The sequence below is a fragment of the Silurus meridionalis genome, chromosome 2 (assembly GCF_014805685.1).
Source record: "Silurus meridionalis isolate SWU-2019-XX chromosome 2, ASM1480568v1, whole genome shotgun sequence".
In the NCBI taxonomy this organism is placed as follows: Eukaryota; Metazoa; Chordata; class Actinopteri; order Siluriformes; family Siluridae; genus Silurus; species Silurus meridionalis.
This window is the reverse complement of record NC_060885.1, coordinates 31,778,531-31,800,239: the sequence shown is the minus strand read 5'-3', so window position 1 is coordinate 31,800,239 and position 21,709 is coordinate 31,778,531. Positions and strand designations below refer to the sequence as shown.

General features: G+C 38.1%; 1 protein-coding gene across 6 annotated transcripts in view; it reads left to right on the top strand.

Moving 5' to 3' along the window:
- Window positions 1–21,709, top strand: part of macrod2 (mono-ADP ribosylhydrolase 2) — a 618,133-nt gene that overhangs the window by 449,986 nt on the left and 146,438 nt on the right. For all 6 annotated transcript variants that reach the window (XM_046875066.1, XM_046875089.1, XM_046875058.1 and 3 more), the window contains exons 7-8: window positions 4,048–4,078; window positions 15,739–15,812. In XM_046875066.1, the coding sequence (XP_046731022.1) occupies window positions 4,048–4,078; window positions 15,739–15,812 (105 nt within the window). The remainder of the gene's footprint in view (window positions 1–4,047; window positions 4,079–15,738; window positions 15,813–21,709) is intronic.

Here is a 21,709-nt window from a genome sequence, read left to right as displayed (position 1 = left end):
ATGACATTGCCCCTGTGCCCAATGCCAGCTCCATGAAGTTTTACATGGTTTTGGGATTGGAAGGTCGCATGATATGGGTCTTTATACCTTTTTCTTTTTTTTTTTAGCTTTTATTTCTCACATTCACGACGAATTGTCCACATCTTCTCCATTCACATTGTTCAAATTTAACCCATTTTTGTTCACATCTACGTCCCAAAAAAGGACTGTAAAAAAAAAACCTGTAAAGATGTTTTGTTTAACTTTATTGGAGTCTTTAGTGCGAGGGTTTTGTAACAGTCAAGTTGGTTGAAAGTTTTCACGGCCTTGTGTTTTAACCTTTTTTTTTTGGGCTTTTTTAGCTTTATTTTTGATAAACACACGTTCACAATCAGGTTTTTCATTACATGTGGATATTTTTTATAGAGTAAACATATATTTTTGTTCATTGTTCAGTATACAGTACTTTCAGTGTATTTTCCAAATATTTTCCATTAAAATTGTTCAAATTTAGCTCCCCAGAATTAGTCAGAGGGCTAATGCACATTGTGCCGCTCCCACATCTGTACCTCCCCTAGTCTCTCCAAATACAACGAGCTGAATTACTGCTCAGGAGTAGAATTTTATTTTCACATTAAAATGATTGCAGTTGCAGTGCTTATTGCTCCCTGTCTAACCATTGGTCCTGCTGCTTTCGGGTTTTCCTGCAACTCTATTCAAGCAGCTCTCTTTTCTTCTTTTCGTCTGAGAGAACTTTGGAGATCTAACATGACACATTTCGTTGTTCCATAAACTTTCCGCCTGATTTTTATTTCTGTTGTGGCTGTGTACCTTCTTCCAGTCAAGTTTTGTTTATTGATGTTGTCCCTGATATTTTTACCTTCACCATGATTGCTACTTGCTACAGGAAATCTTCCGGATCATGAGCATAAATCTTTGTTGTTCCCTGTCTTGTTCCTGTTTTGACTTTGGTTATTCCACATGGACTTTACAGTGGATGTAATCTAGCATGATCCTCCTGAAGGATTGATTTCCGAATGTGTATGCGCTTTTCTAGTAAGACTTCAGCTCCTGTGTTGTTCGTGGCTGACCTTAAGTTACAGGCACACAGGCTGTGTGTGTGTGTGTGTGTGTGTGTGTGTGTGTGTGTGTGTGTGTGTGTGTGTGTGTGTGTCTTGGAGTCTCTAGATCCCAGAGAGTGTGACCTAGGATCACCTAAAACTCACTTTCTGGGGCAGGTTCTGAATTTTTTGAGGTAAAGTTCAGCTGATGCAAAATGTATACTAATTTTGATATTGTTGGACTTTGTATATATGTGTGTGTGTGTGTGTGTGTGTGTGTGTGTGTGTGTGTGTGTGTGTGTGTGTGTGTGTGTGTGTGTGTGTGTGTGTGTATATATATAAAATATATATTAGCAGGCAAACAAAACGGCATTGTATTGATTTACTTTTGTTTTGTTTTTAAGAATTTGCCATTTTTATTCCGTATTTGTGCGATTGCTGTGAAAAAAAATTCCCCACCAATCATTTTTCACTCTCCGTGCTGTCAAGCTCATAAAACTGATTGTGGATAATTTTCTTGCTGTGAATAATCCAAGCCCGGGAGTTTCATAAGCTTTCAGACAAGGCCGTGAATAAGAATAAATCCAGAGCTGAACCTGTCAAGCACAGATACCGGGTTGAGCGATGGATCAATTCCAATTGTTATGATATTATTCATGAGTTCGGAATTATTATGCATGAAGCTTCACCTCTGCAACCGTGCATACTGATCTCCAGCTACGGGTCCGTCCCTCTGCCACGTTTACACTGTATTGGGAGATGGAGCTGCCACTTAATCAACCACCATATTCACTGGGCACCGGCTAAATGCCACAGTCTGAGTGCTGAATGATTTTTAATTATTGAAGTAAATTATAGACTTGCTTCATTGATCTCTCCGTTCATCCTTCGTCGATCCACGTGTATCAGAACAGCGTCGTACACGATCATAAAGCTCTTCTCTTCATTTGTTGTTACGCTCCACCAACAAGCTCCACACGCCACCACTGAGACTTCAGCAACGTATAAGCCGGCGGATATAATCGACTACAGAGGTTGTCAGAACAATTATCACAGATGCTATGAAAAATCAAATCTGCATATAAAAGGGAAACGCTAATAAAATCATGTCTGCTGTAAAGTGAAACGCAGGGACGATCTCGCTGGAAAAATGTGCTCACGCAGCAAAAACGTGTCCTACAAGATCCCAACTTCTTATCAGCATCCGAAATAGACGAGCACAGACGAGGAGATGGTGCTATGAAACGTATCCACTGGAGATAGATTAATGGTCAGGAGCTTTGCATTATACTGTAAAGGAGATTGTCATATTATTATCGAATACGTGCTGTCTCTGTCTATTTTTTTGTTTTGTTTCACGGCTGTTGAAAATCATCTCAGCACCCGAAATAACATTATATTTAGTTTTCTGTTCCAAACATAGTTTCTGGATCTGAGAAGAGTTTTCTGTCGTGAATGGCTGTTTTTGTCGACTCAGCAATTAGTTATGTTAATAAGGTCCATCTAGGATGAAGAAAATGTTGGTGTTGGGTCCAAATTCTCCATGATTGAGCTTTGAAAATAAATAAATGAATCAATCAATGGATTAAAAAATGAATGAATGCATAAATAAACAAACAAATAAATAAGTTAGTAAGTAAATAAATAAATAAATAAACAACAAGCACTGGACCGATAAAATTTGTGGAAGAAAAAGTGGAAGAATATGGAAAATCTAATGTGAGATTATGTCTCCATTTAGTTTATTTTGTTTTATAGTTTCAGTTAAAAAAAGTTGTTTATCGTCTGCTTTCTTTTTCTTCTTCTTTCGACTGCTCCCTTTAAGGGGTTGCCACATCAGATTATTTGTCTCCATATCACTTTGTCCTCTCCATCTGCTTCTTTCAAACCAACCACCTGCATGACTTCACTCACCACATCCATAAATCTCCTCCCTGGTCTCCCTCTTTTCCTCCTGCCTAGTGGCTCCATCTTTAACATTTTTCCACTGATATATTTTGATATACCCCATGACTGTCTCTTTTTGGAGAGATCTCACCTCTCTCCAAAAACGTCCTGTGCGTCCCTCTAATAAACATCTTTAACATATTTTTTCACAATACCACAGTCTTTAACGCATACAATTAAATGGCAATTAATAAAAATGTTCAGAATATTGAGAAACTTGTCCTGTGGTTATAAAGTCGTCTATTTTTCATGGTTGTTGAGTCTAATTGTCCACTTGACAATTACAAAACGAAGCCTAGATGCGAATCCCACGCAAACGATGTACATAAACCATCGTCTGTCTCTTAAATAATCTGAAATATCCGCATAACCGCCTATTTAGTGATCGTAGTTATAGTAGGAGGATGTAAGACCATCCACTTTGCAGCGTGGGGGTTTTGCATTACAGAGTGGGTGTTTTATTGCTCTTCAGAAGAATCGCAAAAAAAACACACATTCCAGTTGTAAGGAGTTCATGTTCTCTATCACTTTTTTTTTTCTCTCCATAAGTTCTGGCAGATTTATACTAATCCACCAAGCATCGCTGTTGAAATCATCATCACTGTCGCACTGCTCTCAAAGCTGTTTTCTGAATAGAATTCCTGTACAGCCTCGAGTCCACTGAAGTGTTTGAATAAAGATTCATAACCCATGTGTTCACGCTCCTCACATCAGGGAATATCTCGTGCACCGTGTCGGCCTGCGTTTGTAATTAGCGTCGAGTTTGCGCTCGTGAAAATCGTCTGGTAGATCGACTTCAGGTCTCTCGGACGTTAGATCACGCACAGCGAGCGGGGGAATTTCGGGAAGATTGATAATAATGGAATTCTTGCATGGTGTCAATGGTGGGAAAAGAAAAAATGGAGGGCTTTTGGGTATTTTCACCAGCCTTTATATCACTTTTCTCTCTATTTCCAAAAGTGACAGGGAATGTGTCAGTGGAAGTCAGTTATGTTGGTTATCTCTTCATGCATTCTTTCTAACGTTTGACATTTCTGACTTTTTTTCTTTTTCTTTTCAGGCTTTCCCGTGCATATCGACAGGAATTTATGGTAAGCCCAGTTTCTTTTTTACGGTTATGAATTTCTGGAAGGCTGGTGGTCTAGAATACTAGAGAACCAGAGATAAGGGTTTTAAAGAATGATTTAAAAAGTAGGAAACTATTGTCCAGACATGAGATTTTTTCAGTATATTGTTTGCCCTCCTTTTCTTTATAGTTTTAACGTCATTACTAAATAATTCAATTAAAATCATTTTTATTAGTAGATCGTTTTTAACAATGGACATCGTTCCAATAACGTTCCAAAAACTTTCCAAAAACGTTCCAATATCGTTCCATCGTTCTTAAAGCAGTTTCACAGTTATAAATGGGTTAGAAAGTTCTATAAAAGTATGTAGATGTTTGTATAATTGTACGTTTATCCCTAATGAGTGGTGACAGTAGAAAGGAAAAACTCCCTGAGATTGTATGGGGAAGAAACATTAAGAGGAACCAGGCTCAAAAGAGAACCTGTTCTTATCTGGTTGGCACCAAATGTCCATTCGTTATAGTTCAATCTGTTGTAGTGGAAATTGTCCGATGTTCCCTGATGGACACTGGAATGCAAAACTGTTCATGGCATTTGCAGACCTAAGCGGTTGTAGCAAACTGTTTATAGCAATTGCAGTCCAAAATTAGCTCTTCACAAGAACCTCATGGATCTCTGTTCATGTGGAGAAGATGTTCAGAAGGTCTCGAAATGAAGTATGCTTCAATTCAATTCGGTCAATTACATTTTATTTCGAAATGTTTTTTCACGATAGACATTTTCTCACATGCAGCATGTCTCACAGCAGCTTTACAGAGTGTAAGAATTATAGAAGAAGAAACGTCGAGAGGAACCAGACTCAAATGGGGAACCCATCCTCATCTGGGTGACACCAAGAGTGTGATTATAAATCATTAAAGCATTACAAAAACCAGAGAGTGAGAAAAATCATGAGTGTGTGATTATGAATAATGTCCTTTAATGTTCCCTTCTTCAGTCAGTTGGAGTTGAGGATTCAGGAGCTCCTGAGCAACTCATGAATCAGCTCAACATCTCAACAAGATCATTATAGATTCAACACCAACTGCTCCATGCAAGAGCCTTTAAATGTTCAATGATGGGGAAAACAGCATGTGAAAAAAATTCTATTCTGAGTATTGATTAAGAGGTTTTGTAAGTCCAATGTCGAAAATCGTCATGGAGTGGGATCCATCCAGAGGTTTGGGGGCATCAAAAGAGACAGGATCACTGGTATCACAGTATGTGTAGCTTGTCCAGAGACAGAAAGAAACATGGATTATTACTACAAATTTTACTATGGGTATTTCCTTGACTTCAATGTGTTTCTCTTTTTTGGTTAAACTAGAATATCAATTTATAAAAGAAAAATAGGCGACTTCTACCATACTTTCCATGTTGATCCTTTTGTTACTTGAAATAGATTTAAATCCCTACTATTTTTGCTACATGACCATCAAGCTATTTTTGTAGTTTGTTTGAGGAAATTCTATTATCTGGATCAACCTGAAGCAGGAGTAAGTAGTAGAGGACATGAGCGATATACTGTATAACATTATATCAGACACAAAAGGCTTGTCAAGGGAAGAAAACAATTATGAGGAGAAAAAAAATAGGGAGGCTAATCAAATCACCAAGTTAGCTCTGAAGTGGAGCGTAGGAGTGATCTACCCGAAAAAGCGCCAACGCAGCAGAATTCGAGAAGCCGGACTGTGATATACTGCACCTCATCAGCAGCACACAGTGTCTGAAAGTGACAGAATCAGGGAGAGTGCACGCACCGGATATGCGTCGCTATGCATCAGAAGAGTTAGCGCACTCTATGAGCAAAAATTGACGTGTATTATTTAACAATGAAATTAGTTTCGATTCAATTTTATTTGTATAGCGTTCTTTTAAACAAAGAATATTGTTCCAGGTTTTCACTAATAAATAGATTACTAATATGAATATGAAGTTAAGCCCTAATAAGCGATCCAGTGGCAACAGTGGCAAGAAAAAAAAAAGATATTGATTGACATGCCTATGAATCCAATTTTGGACTTTGGTCCTTGGTATGTTGTTTTATGGACTAATATCACAGGCCAGTCAATGGACGTGTGAAATATGCCACTGCCGTCTTTCTGAGAAAGAGAATGATGAAAAAACAAGACGTTTCTCCATATGACAGAATTTGACATTCAAATTCTTTGAAATTCTTTAAAAATGCATCTGTATATGTCACATGCATTACAGCACTGTGAAATTCTCACCTCGAAAATACATATAAGATATATGGTTTTTTTTATTTATTTCAGTGATCTTGTTTTCTTTTGGTCTCCAGACCTTTAATCCATCCGGATGCACCACTTTTGGATGGAGTTCTTCTCAATTGTAGGCCAATTAATGATTGGATCCACATGACCAACCTAAGAAATAGAATAGATGCATTTATTTGTTGCATGTACATTACAGCACATTGAAATTCTTTCTTCGAATATCCCTCCTTTTTTTTTTAAGAAACTTGGGTCAAACAGCAGCATTAGTCATGATGTCCTAAACCTGGAGCTGAGAGGGTTAAGGGCCTTGCTCAAGGGCCCAACAGTGGCATTGTAGAGGTCCTGCGACTTCAACCCTAACCTTCTGATCAGTAAACCCAAGCCTTAATCAATAAGATACCACTTCCTTATTTCCAAATATCCCAGTTTGTCAGTAAGCTGGGGTCAACCATGTGACCCTGGAACAGATAAGGATAAGGATCTTGCTCGAAAGACCAACAGCTTGGTGGTTCTCAAGCTTAAAACTTATGATCAGTAACCAAGAACTTTAACTCCTGAAACATTGGCCTTTATCACCATCATTATAGTGTAAATGTACATATTTAAATATGCCAATATATTTAATATGACTGCAGTTAATGTAACTCCTGGACTAATATATGTATTATTATAATAATAAATATTTATAAAAATAAATAAATAACTTTCAGACCTTCCTGCCACTAAATTCGTTGTAAACCAAGACCATTTACACTCTAACATAGAACCGAACACATTGACACATGGTGGTGGTAGCATCATGTCCAGAGTTATCCTTGGCATCTTGGGTGACGTATTTTTTGTAACTCATCCACTCAAGATTAAAATTTTTCCAACTATTCTTTGCTAATTCATGATGTATAATCCCAAATTTAGTGTGTAATCAGACCCCAGCTGTCTACAATTACCAAGTTGCGGTTTATGATTCACAAATATCCACATACATTCATGCATATATAAACCACAGAATTTCCCGAATACTTGAAAATCTGTCCCATGAGCAAATCTAAAATACGCCTGCAAAGAATATCTGTTATTTTTACAGCACTATAGAGGAGCCACGAAATTAATATTCGGATTGCTCTGATTATCCGTGAGCAAAATAAAGTGTGTTTCAGTATATGTGCATTATCTTTTCTATCATTAACATCTCTTATGGCTCCTCTAGTGCTCCCTTAATCTTAGTGTGTGTGTGTGTGTGTGTGTGTGTGTGTGTGTGTGTGTGTAAGAAAGAGTGTGTATCTGTCATGGGAGTGAAGAGCACATTTAATTCAGTTCACATGGCTGCAGAAGCACGAGCGAGCTCTCGACTTCAAAACATGCCTGCCGCTGCCACATTAAATGGCCTGCTCGATAAATAAACACGCTTATCTCCAGCCTCGGCTTGCTCCCCTCATACACTCATTAATTGTGATGATAGTTGGAGAGCGAGTGCGCCGACAAAACCAACAACAGAAAAAAAAAAGCAGAGAGAGAGCAGGATGATCAAAGGCCTAATAACCTGGAATGTATCCCTCTGGCACGCTTCCTCTCTAATCCTGATTCGTCTTCCCTCAGTCATCATCGGCTCTGTGGCATACGAGGGTCCACAGAAAGATGAAAAGTCCTTACAGTATTCGAAAGTCAGGCGATTATTAGCAAGGAAATTTCATGCCGTTTTCCTCTCGCATATAACGATAACAGAGTGACGGTAACGGTAATCCGAAACCAGAGCACAGGTAAACAATAATTATCCGATTGATTTGTATGTTGTGGGTTTTTTTTGTTGAGTATTTTAAATAAACGACAATATTTTTTATTCAGCAAAGTAACTGGATTGAGGTATGAAGAAAGGAATCAGGAATTGATTCTGGGGTGAGGGTGGGGTTGGGAGGTGCAGGTCAGTAACCATTAGTAGTAGCACTAAATCAGGAGACTTCAACCTTTTCGACACCACGGTGGTCATAACATGTTAAATTCAGGGGAATCTTAAATGTATTTGCTACACACAGTTTCCAGGATTCACACTGTAGGTTTAACTGCATTATGAATCGTTAGTCATTTCAAGTCATAAACTAATATCAATATAGAAACGATGAAGGTGTATTTTTGCAATCGAATCTCAACCATCACCTTCGATCACAAACGCTTGCCTTTAAACGCCCTAAAAAAAAAAAAGAAGGGAATAGAAAATAGGGACTTGAGAAGCAGATGACATCTTTGTTATAAACAATTTGTAATAGGGTGTAACTTAAAAAAAAAATGTAGATTAAAACACTAAAAAATCATACAGTGGTCCCCAGGAACTCACAAGGATTACGTTCTAAGACGTAGTTCAAGTTCTGAAAATCCGTGAATTTAGTGATTTTAGCTTGACATTAAACTTTCTTTCGGCTTCTCCCATTAGGGGTCGCCACAGCGGATCCTCCGCATGTTTGATTTGGCACATGTTTTTACGCTGGATGCCCTTCCTAACGCAACCCTCCCTATTTATCCGGGCTTGAGACCGGCACTAAGAGTGCGCTGGCTTGTGCAACCCTAATAGCTGGGGTCGGTTCCCTGACCGGGGATCGAACCCGGGCTGCAGCGGTGAGAGCGCCGCATCCTAACCACTAGACCACCAGGGAACGAATTCAACTTGACATTATGTCACTATAATACAATATTGTGTTTTAAAAAAATTATGAAATTTGTTAGTGAAAACACAGTTTAAAATGTCATTCCTAATGTTCCTGAACATTCCGTCCCGCTTCGGATTCCCGCGGATTTCAAGATAATCCGCATCGCACTGTTAATTAGGTACAAACGAGAACCTGCAAATTTTTCGATTTTTATTTGACCTTTAGTCTAAAATGAAGCAGACATCAGCCTGTTTGTATTTTTTTGCATTGTAACCTTTCCTGCACTCATTATTCTTTCTTTCATTTGTATTTTTTTTAATTTTGTAAAATATTTAGTGTCTCACTGTGTCTTTTGTTTAGGGGAGCTGAATTTGGGAGACGCTGTTGTGTCGGGCATGTAATGAAATAAGCAAGGCCTTTTATTCAATGCGCTTATGTATTTGTTTATTTATTGATCAGTTGATCGATTGATTTGTTGATTCATGGATTCACAGTTTCACTCCATCCAGAGGAAATCAATTTTGATTAAGGGTTTTTTAACGCACCAGGCACATGCTTAACGAGTATTTGTGCTCATTACTGGTATGTCGATTTTATTTTTTAACATTTATATATATAAAATGCATATAAATATGGCTCAAAAAGCTCAAATTATGGTTTTGGAGTGGCTTAGGCAAAGTTCAGACTTTGATTGAGATGTCGCGATTTATCGCAAATGCTTGATTGCAGTTGTTTTTGCTAATCGTGGCACAACCAGTTCTTAGGTTCAGGGGAAATGGCTTTTTTTTTACATAGTGCCAGGCAGTTTTGGACATTTTTTTTTTCTTAAAAAAATAAAATTATAATAAAAAAATGCATATATTATTTTTGTGTAATAGCACAATTATCCTTGATGATCTCAATCATTTGTCACAAATATGAAAAAGAAAAAAAACATAAATCTGGCAGAAGGCAAATACTTTTTCACAGCACTGTGCATATACATATATATAATTTTACTAAATTAATACTTTTCATGTTTTTAATACTCTAATCAACATAGGTATTGACAAATATTGATGCTTTATGCAAATGTATGTTTATTATTAGTGAAACCAAACTCAATGTGAAGCATGAAGGCAAAATATTCTTGCAAATATTTGAAAGTAATTGAGGTTTTAAATATAGTAAATCACCAGGACACCAAACGGAACTTTTGCTACGTTTCCACACGGACGGTTTTAATTGCCGGATGTGTGCACGATGGTGGATTTGTCAAAAATTTGTCAGGTAGCTTCTACCTTTTCCTTTTCTAAATTTCCTCTGGTTTACTACATCATCCTTCTGTAAACACACTACTATCACAGTTACTACACTATTTGACTATTTGAGACACAGCTTAGGTTGTATGAGGACTAGGAGCCATAAACAGCACCCTCTGTTTCTCCTCTCCACACAAACACACAGAGAGAGAGAGAGAGAGAGAGAGAGAGAGAGAGAGAGAGAGAGAGAGAGCGAGAGAGAGCGAGAGAGAGAGAGAGAGAGAGAGAGAGAGAGAGAGAGAGATGTCCCTGGTGACGGATGAGTCGGGGCCAGGGAGAAAAATGACTTCTCATTCGCCACTGGCAGTCCAATCCTTCAGTCCAGCCCATTAGCCGAGGAAGGCTTTCCCCTGGCTTGGCTTGCAGTATAGGTACCACCTATAAACAAACTAGGTTGGACGATATGATATGGATTATTAAGTATACTGTGTGAAAGCCATCCATCACAGGCCTGTGACCCGAGTTCAAATGGATTATTCCTTTCTGAGGTGGGAGACGTCTCTCAGTGTCTTACAAGATCAGTATTGATAGTCGGGCAAGAGTCGAAGCACAGATAGAGCTACCAGTCGTTTTGTCTTTCACATCCTGAATCCTTCTCCACCATACGCTTACTTCTTCTTCTTCTTCTTCTTCTGCTTCTTCTACTTTTTCTTCTCTCTCTAATTCTGATTATATGCAATCACCCAAAATGGTCTCAGGCTTGGTAACAAATCATTTTCTACATTAAGGTTAGAAATGAAGTTAGCATTTTGTTAGTGCTACGAGAAAGATGTCACTGCATTCTGAATTGTAATTGCGCAGGATGCTAACTTCGTGTCTCAATGCCTTTATGTTGCATGAAATTTGCTGAAATCAAGAGGAACTGAAATTCAGTTCCTTCGTATTGTAAAATAATGCTGCGGAACCCCAAAGTCAAATCGCACGGTTCTGAAAAATAAAGAGGAAACTCCATTTCAGAGATAATGTGCTAATAAATAGTATGAGGTACGAATCAGTCGTAATAGACTTAATAAACAGCATGATTTTCTTCTTTCCTGACTTTGGTTATATAATATATCATTTTATATATGTAATTGGAAAATTGTGTTCGGTTGATTTTCCTCTCGAACTCCATATCAGCATGTGAAGCAATCTACGGTAAAACGTTTATTACCTCCCATCTCTCTGTCTCTGTCTCTGTCTCTGTTTCTGTCTCGTCTCTCTGTCTTTGTTTCTGTCTCGGTCTCTCTGTCTCTGGCTCACTCCCATGTTGTTTATCAGTGCTACATGTTGATGGTGGCGTCGTTGTTGACACCGAGGCTTTAGCCCCTGTCTCTGTGTAAGTGAGATAGGAAGCAGTAAGCTGGGCTGTATGTCCATGTACACTGCGCTGGGATGAGCCGTGTTGGTGTCGGTGATCCGCCACTGGCTCCGTCACTGCGAGGGATTAAGTCTTATCTCCTCGTGGTGACTCTTCACTGGTTACTTACTCGGCGAGGGCAAGCCAATAAAGTGCGAGTTTTACGAAATGGAAGGTACGGACAGACACTGTGAACTGAGATTATGGTGACTTTTTTTTATTTTTTATTTTTTTTGCAGGAAAGAACATCCGATAAAATTATTTTTTTAAATATTTGTTTTAATATTGTGTAAATGATCAGAACACCAAACTTTTGCCACGTTTCCACACGGACGATTTTAATTGCCGGATGTGTGCATCATTTTGGCGCTTGATTTGAGACTTGGTGCATCAGTAAAACAAATGTTTAGTGATTCTAAATAATTTTTCGGTACAGTTTTTTTTTTATATCAAAAATCTTTTTTTTATATTAAAATTAGTGCTGTTAAAATGAATTTGCTTTAATGTTATCCAAAGCAACTTACATTTATCTCTAATAAAACTGAGTAGCTATTGGGGTTAAGGGCCTTTGCTCAGGGGCCCAGAAGTGGCTTATAACCTTCTGAGTCAAAGTCCAATGCCTGAACCACTAAGCTACCACCTCTCTAGCATATCCTATTCTATCGTTTATGTCTTTTCAGACGTTGAGAAACATTTTAGCAGTCAGGAAGAACAAATAGAAGGACAAGATGAACATGCGTACACGGATCTGTTGATAATAAATTGGAAATACTTACAGGTTAAAGAATTGAAAAAGAAAGCAAGCCAACATTACCAAATAATTAATCAAAAATCTAATTACTGGCGTCTCTACTAGACTCGATTGCTAACAAACAATGTGACTGGTGATTGACGTGTGTAGACCGGAGTTTCTCATTATCACGTTATTGAAGTGTATGTAAATGTGTTCTTTGTCTTTTATTCCTCCAAATTATTTCATTGTTTCTCTTCTTTAAGTGGGATTTGAGTTTATAACTAATCAATTTGCTTCATGCAAGCGTATCAATCAAGATTGTCATTTCCGAATCGTATATAATCGAATATTCATGGAAGTCAATCTCACTCATTCATGAGTAGATAGATAGATAGATAGATAGATAGATAGATAGATAGATAGATAGATAGATAGATAGACGGACGGACGGACGGACGGACGGACGGACGGACGGACGGACGGACGGACGGACGGACGGACGGACGGACAGACAGACAGACAGATAGATAGACAGACATACATAGGGATGGACGGAATAATAAGTGTAGAGAATGTGGGCTACAGAGAATGTGGGCGCAGTCGTCTCCAAAACATCCTACCTGTGTGGTCCCTCTTCACCTCATTTCTAATTCTGTCCATCATCGTTGCTCGGAATGAAATCGCAGCATCTACGACTCCACCTCCAGCTTCACCTTCTGTTTTATTTAAATATAATAAAATCCTTCAGGATGTCAGGGTGTTAACCTTCTATTATTTCCCTGTAACAGTTTACTCTGGAATGCTTTTGTTACTTAACATTAATCATATAAAACATAAACTGACCCATTTTGCTATTATGCAACCTATAATTTTGTTTTCTTATTACGCCATACAGCATTTGCATTGATTTCTTATGACTATGTTGTCTATGTGGTTTGCAATATGATTTATTATATTTAAAGAAAGTCCTAAACATTCCATACTATAATGTTAATAGATATCAGCAGTTTATGCTGCTACGGACTCCTTGTGCTTGTTATAGGCTTCTTTTGTAACGTAGATAATCCTCACCATCACATTCAGCCATCTGCATTTCTGCCAGGTGTCATCTACCCCACCGTAACTTCCCCATTTCAGCTGAAACAATTAAATATCCATCTATTTCGCTCTAACGTTTCAGACTTTTTTGGGATTCACACACTTTTTTTTTTACTGTATTCCCAGTTTCCTTAAGGACACAAGCTTCGCCTACCCAGAATCCTCCTTTCCATCATTTGGCACCAAGTTCATTCCCAGGTTATAAAATCTCGCTAAAGTTCTCGGGTGGCGTGTCATTCGCTAGACAGCCCCAGTAATTATTTAACAGCTTCTTCTAGCACTTGTGCCACAGCCTCCTCGATCTGCTCCTGTAGAGAAAAGTATCTCACAATCACGCCCCCCCCCCCCCCCCCCCAACTCTCACTATCTCACAGAATATCTCCTCTAACCTCCTTTTCGCTCTCGCTCTCTCTCTCTCTCTCTCTCTCGCTCTCGCTCTCTCGCTCTCTCTCTCTGTGTCTCTTTCTCAGCTCGTAATGAGGTGCAGGAGGTTTAGGCAGGAAATGGCAGCGTTCCACAGAAGTGCTCACGCGAAGTGGGCTTGTTTTAATTGCCCGTCTTGCTAAAGCCAGGAACCTTTATTGCTTTTCTGAAACCTTTTTTGCAAGGATTAAATTTTGTCTTGGCAACCCAATACGATTGGGATAGGTAGCAAATGTTTGTGCACCTCACAAGTTAATTGATCAATTTTTCAAGGTAAAGTAATAAACATTTTCATTTTGTTTATAGAGTTTAATGCAGCTTTCCTGATTTTATGTAGTGCCCTGTGTAGGGATTACAATACCTTTATATTGTATATTTATGTAATGATCCTAAAAAGTGAAAAAACAAAAATATGTGGTATTACGCTTTATTCAAGTTTTAGAGGGTATAAATGGTAGCTTGGTATTGGCATTGGACTCTGGATTGGAAGGTCACAAGTTAAAATCTTGGCCTCAGTTGGACCTTAACCCTCAACTGCTCAGCTATAAGTCACTCTGGATCTCAGTCTGCATTTCAATTCATTTTAAAGGTTGTTGATGAGGTTTAGAGCTCTATAGGAGATCTTCCACTCCAACCCATGGAAAGCATAACTTTATGGAGCTGGCTTTGTGTACAGCGGCATTGAACCAGGAATGGGTAAAAAATTCAGAAGTCCCAGTGAAATAGTTTTTGTTCTATAGAAATCAGTACAATACAACATAGATATTGTATGGAGATGTAGATGTAGATATACTACATAGGACTGTTTTTAGTTAAAATATTCCGTTTTAGTGCTAATAGATCAGACCTGTGTAACTGATGGACACGAGTGTAACTGGCATTTGAAGTTCACATGCTAAATGTGTTTTCTCTTTGCACATTTTTTTCAATTTCAATTGGAACCGAATGGAATGGAATTTTCCGTCATTCCCCCTGCAGTGAAATACAATTGGTTCTTGTGTTGGAGACGTAGGACGGACATGTTCACACAGGTTCATAATTATAAAGAGTGTTTCTAGACATCATCCCTCCTGGAGTTTCCCAAATTGTATGGTTTTACTAGACAGTTTTAGAAATGAATTCTGAAATGGCACGAGTGGCGACACAAATGTGTCTCCTGGTGATTACGCATAGACGTTTCAGGGCTTGAAATTTGTAACATGATGCATGATACAAAGCTGTGTCCGGCTCGTCTCACCCATTTTCTTTCTTATCAAAAAGCGATCCACGCGAAATATATTCCAAATCAATACCTTTGACTTAACAGAGTGCTCACTTTCACATCTCGGCCTGGGTTTCAATGATTAATATGGCACTTAGCCGCCCTATCCCTCGTACTCACCGGTCAATATGTCATTACTTTCTCATTTTGGGTGGCGAACACCGATGACGAACCTGGACAACGGGACAGTCAAAGTAATCACCATGTTTAAGCGATCTGTAAATTTTCACGACTGCCCACATTCAGTGACAAATTCCTCAAAAAAAATCCTAATGAGCCATGTTTGTGAGCATTTGGTGCTGAGGAAGTGTGTGTCCTGAGTGGCAGCTTGTTGAATTATAGAGCAATTTAGCTTTCAAGCCCTGGGGGGAGTCATTTTTGGAACGAATAAACACGATCAAATCAATGAGGGATTGGATCGTGCTTGTTGGAGTTGTCAAAAAGTGTGTCAGTCGAAGCGGGTGAATATATATATATATATATATATATATATATATATATATATATATATATATATATATATATATATACACGGGGATGTTTTTTCCTATGGGGTTTAAGGAGGAGACATTTCCTGTTGCATGAACTCAAACTCTCTGCATCTTCCTGGACAGGTTTTCCCAACGAGCCGGCTGCAGACATCGCCCTGGACACGGTGAGGGACTGGCTGATGGAGAACAAGGACAAGGTGAGAGTTGCTCGGTTTCGGTTTCTGATCAGTCACGCCTGCGGTACAGATGAAGAGTACGGGTGAATAGTGTTACTCCCGTTCTATCACACATGCCTCGTTTGACCAATTCGTTATGCGTATCCAATTAAAAGGCAATTTGATTTGAATCAGAACTCTAAATGGTCTGGTGGCTTCGCAAATTGGCCGCTGTTTCAGACGGCATGTCGAGGCAGGACAGAAACGAAAATGCACACAACATAATACAATTCAAATCAACGGATTCATTATTCCATCTTAATGAATTCAGTGGAAATTAATTTGCGAATATCGTCGAATTGTAGGACACACAACTGCACAGTGTTACTGAGTGACTCAATCAAATTTGGTCATTTTAGCAATCCTATGAACTATAGTGTCAAGTTTTTATTATTATTATTATTATTATTATTATTATTATTATTATTATTATTAATATTTTATTTTATTTTATTTTATTTTATTTATTTATTTATTTTACCTTTTTATTTTATTTTTTCATAATTATTATTATTTTTATTTTAGGTCTTTATTATTATTATTATTATTAATATTATTATTATTATTATTATTATTATTATTATTCTCTGGTTTTAGGGGTTAATAATAATAATAATAATAATTATTATTATTATTATTATTATTATTTATTTTTTTTTTTTATTATTATTATTATTTATTTATTTATTTATTTATTTATTTATTTATTTATTTATTATTTTCTTCCACCCATGGACTCTTGGTTCCAAGGTAAGTTTTGAGAACATTATTAGGGAAAAAGTATGTAAAAAGTAGTCTGTTTGTTCTTGCTAAAAGTTTTGAAAAGAATTAGTGCACAGTCCTGTCAGCACTTAGCCAGCAATCACTGTGGCTTTTACTCCACAGAGCCGAGGGCATGCCTGCATAAACTACATGCCAGTCTATTTAATTTCTCTTCACCAAAATGGGCCTCCAAGTGGTAGCTGAGCAAAGTTGTGTCTTGTCGTGATCATTAAAGTCAAGGCGAAAGTGCGCATGGCCTATGGCTATAACCAACAGATAGCCGAGGATTCATTATCCAGACTAATGGCACAAAGGCATCAAAGAAAGGAACTGCTGACAGATTCGGTACCACATTTGCATCACTTCTGCTTTTTTTATTGGCTTTTTTAAAGAGAAATTGATTCCTGCTTTGGTATATGGCTTGTCAGTCAGCTTTCTGTAGGAGGACAGTGCAAAAGAAATAATGCAGAAACTGGCGGCAGGCTGAAAGAAATGGGCCTTTGGGAACTAAATTGTGGTTTGTGTGCCAGGTTTTGTACAGGGTTGCATCAGGAAAGTGTTTTTTTTTTTCCAAAGCTCTGTGGCGGGTGAGACAGGGACTGATTCATGGCTGTAGTGAATATGGCTTGTGGCATTCACTGGGTTTGGCCTGCAGGTTCGTCCCATTTCCTAATAACTGAATGAAAATCTGAAGTAAATCAATTTTTCGTAAAAGCTCTGCAATAACACAGTATTCACACGATTAAATACATAATGCAATTGAAAAGTCACTGAGTAGATGTTGTATTCTTATTTAATAATATTTCAAGGACAAAAAAAGATCTATTGGAAATGGCTCAGTGACGCGTTCATGTTGATATGATTATTGTGACTCAGTAAGCGATACCATACATATGAATGGAGCATGAATCTAATACAAGGTCGAATCCCAGTTTGCTCCTGGGACAGTCTCGGATCTTCAGTCCATGTAGTCCAACTTTTTTTTTTTTTGAGAGTCACTGAAAATCTCTCATTCTCTTTTACATCTGGTCACAAGAGAGACCACTGAGGTACTCTAATTTTCATCGACCCAATTTGAGATGACTTGGGCTCTAATGTGTGGAGAATTATCACCCTCGATTGTACCTCATTGATAAATTGTTTGCTTTGATCACTTTGCTCAGATTCGCTGTGAGGCACTCGGTTTCTCAAATACTTGCACCATCCGAATAGTCAGTGAGATCACAATTTTCCCCTTTCTGATTGTTGATATGAAAATGAAATTAGGTTTTGACTGATATAATATCTGCAAGATTTTATCAACTGCACTGCTTCCACACTATTGACCCTACGAGCAGGTCCACAGGTGGACTTACTCTAAAAGTCAGACACCTTCGAACCAGTTCTGAGGGAAGCCGACTGTAGCGTTACCTCGAGACAAAAAAAGTTGCACTAGAACACCCCGGACAGACGACAACCCACGGCACGTAGAATCTGCATTTATGTCAGAGAATGACCTCTTCCATATCAGCAGGTGGCAGTAATCTGTATTTGGCATCCCAACAGGGAAACTGGAAAGGCTAGAACTCAAGCAGCGTTCACGCCTGCCGCGATCATTACTAACATATTCGTGTAGCTGTACGGATGTTGGATGGTGGTGATCAGCTGGTCTTTGAAATCTTTATTCTACAAAGCCATGGTATTATTAAAATAATCTTCTGGTCAAATGAATTGACGAGACAAATGGTAAAAAAGACAACGAGTGTCTGTCCGTACTTGTCGTTTTTTGATTTCATCAGTTCATTGTTTCAAATCCTGTGCTTATTTGCTAATCAGCTTATCAGCCAATCAGAGTTTCAATTACATTTGACATGCAGATTCAGCAAAAAAAAAAAAAAGCAGCTGACGGTGCAGAACACACCAAAATAAACTAAAGCCGAGCGCCGTTAAAAAATCACCCAACGTTGCCCTACGACAGACTGTTCCATCTTAGCATATTGTTTTCTAGAATCTTTCTCTCCGTGGCGAAAAAACTATCAAACTGTCACATTTTATTTTATACAACGAGCATGGATCCAGTCAGCAATTGTTCTAAATGAAAAAAGGAACCAGAGTACTGATGCGATTGCCTTTTAATTTTTGTTTTTGTTTTTTTAACCTGTATCATATAACTTTTACTTTATCCGAATTTACAGTCATTGGAGCTCCTCCAGCTTAAACCTTAACCAGACTTGAACTTGGTAGAGCTCCAAGAAGTCCATGTCTGGGAGTTTAGCAAACATTTACCGAGCAAGAGTATTTTTTGGATAACATGGAGGCGAAGGGTCCTTCTGAATCTCCGGGAGAGTTTTTTAGTATTCTTCTCACCTCTTTTTCATTCAGGGAGAGAGATTATGCGAAAAAAGCTTTCGGTTTGGCTCTCTGTAAGTCTGCCCCCAAAATTGAAGCGGGCCTTGCCATTAGCTGTAGCTGTAGCAACAACCACCACCACCAACTCCCCCTATCCCCCCCTAAACCCCCGCATTCGCGTGCTTTTGTGCTTAAGCATATAATATACGCATTTATTGCATTTATATGAATTTGTATAGCACATAAAACAAAACAACCAATGATGTACTTATTATTTTCATAACTGATTAGTAACTGTCTATTTTTCAGCATGATTGAGCATTATTTTATTAATTTTTTTCAGCCGTGTTTATCTAGGTTGCATTTTGCCTTTTGGATCCACCACTAGCAATTTTGTTGGTTTTTTTTTTTTTTCACATATTTTTGTATCAGTAGCTTGGGGAAATTATGAGCAATGAGTCTGGCATGAATCCAGCCAGCTATTGTTCTGGATCGAGAGAGCTTTAATTAGAACATGGGTTCTGCGGTAGGCGAGCAGCAGAGGCATAGAGGGGAGAAAATGTGAACTGGTGAAATGAGGCTAAGCCAATCAAACCTTGTTTTGTTTGAGAATTAAATTCATGTTGGTTATTTTGGAAAAAAACGGAGAGCACCAAAAGAATATATATATATATATATGTATCCTTGTCTGTATGTGACGGAGCGGTCCTTTTTTATATATATATATATATATATATATATATATATATATATATATATATATTTTTTTTTTTTTTTTTTTTTTTTATATATGAAAAGCATTACAGTGAGGTAGGCTATGCCGCAGTAGCTCGCAGTGATGGTGATTGATGACCGAGTGTTAACATTAGCAGGCAGAGCTTTGTGTTCTCCGTGCTGTGTTTAACAGGCCAATGAAGAGAATGAGAGATTTCTCTAAAGGGTGTAATTACATTGTCAAAATGGCTAACAAAACTCGAAGCACCATTTAAGGTGTTTTGAGTTCACCACCGCGCGATTCGCCTCCTTTATATTAATTAGTTCACTGCCAGGGATCGAGAGCAGAATAGAAGCAGTGCTCACACCTATGTTGTTTAGCGTTCACCTTAACCTTTATAACTTTAGCCTAGTTTTTCTTTTCTTTTTTTTTTACATGTTTTTTACTCATTTTATTTCTAAGGATAATTACAGTGATGCGAGCCATATGTCGCTCCTTCCCGGAAGCACAGTTCTGCCCCGGGATAGACCTAGCCAACTAAAATGGTTCGGACGGACCGTGTCCAAACTGCTTTGGAAAGAACCCAATTCAAATACGACGCTAGACATCAGGCGGATATTTCGGACCGCTAAACAATTCCCAGACAAAATGCCAAGACAAAAATGGCAAGTGTACAGTGATAGCGTTTAATACGGCGCTCCGGCCAAAAACCAGACGATCGAAAGTCTCATATTATTCATTTGCAATTTGTCAACTTTTCATTCAGCATTAGTGCCCAGTAATTTAGTAATTAGCTTATTCGTCTGATTAATGGTACATATTAAGTAATAATACTGATTCTAATGCATTTATTAACTCTTTATTCACCACAGCAGTATTGAATCCTCGTTTCTGATTGGTGGATTCCTGTTCCACAGCAGCAGCTGCTCAGACAGTAGTGTTGGACAGTTTGCGTGTTGTGGAGCGACATTTGTTTAATTTGATTCTAAAGGAATTTCCAGTGCCAGTAAGTCTTTAGAACATTGTAAGGGAAGAACTGTTTATAGACGGCATCGTGTTATTAAATTATACCTGATTCTAACGGCCTCCATGGTGAGTAGAAACAGAAGAAATTGTGAGACACTATATTTCCAAAAGTATTGGGACACCTGACCTTTCCTGCCATATGTGGTTCTTCTCCAAACTGTTAACACAAAACTAGAGGCACACAATTGTACTGCACGCCAGGTCTTCTCACCTTCTCACCTACATCAGTACCTGACTTTTCTAACACCCTTGTGGCTGATGAACACAAATGTCCACAAGCACACTCCGAAATCTAGTGGTGTGCAGTTTTGGAAGAATCAGTGCTCGGATACTAACAAAAATGGAGCTTTGTGTAACTTTGTTTTGTTTAAGTAGTCACTGGTTCTTTGTATATTTCTAGCAGACGTTTACTTGTATTTTTGGCTCGTCTTATAATCGTTATTATTATAATACTGAATATATTATTAACTACATTATTATTATTATTCATTATATAATTTATAATTATTATTCACTTTATTATTTACTATATTATAATGAATTTAATAGTTGTTATTATTATTAAGTAGTAATTTATAATGAATACTATTCATTAAGATTAAGGTCTTTACTTTTTTTTTTTTTTTTCGAAAGAAGCTGTTTTTTTTTTTTGGCACAGTGAAATCAGGCAGAACGAATCATCAGCCTGCTTTCAACACCTTATTCTCAATAGGACCAGTCAAGTCAGGCACCTGTCAAAACTCTACACACACTTTCACACACTGACACACACCAGCACTGCCACGACAAGTCTTCATATCACCTCTACTCAGAGTACTAATGGGCCTTCTCATTCCGCCGAAGCTTTTAACGCAGGCACAAAAGTGGAGCATGTGCGTGCACACACACACACGTACAAACAATTCTCATTATTAAATAAAAGCTTATCTTTTTAGGCGTTGGTCTGTTATTCCAGACCACACACGCCCTGACTGAGGTTCATTTAAAATCAGGGCGCTAAATAGGTCTCGGTTTGGTGCTATTTATTTTGTTTTGTGTTCCTGACTTC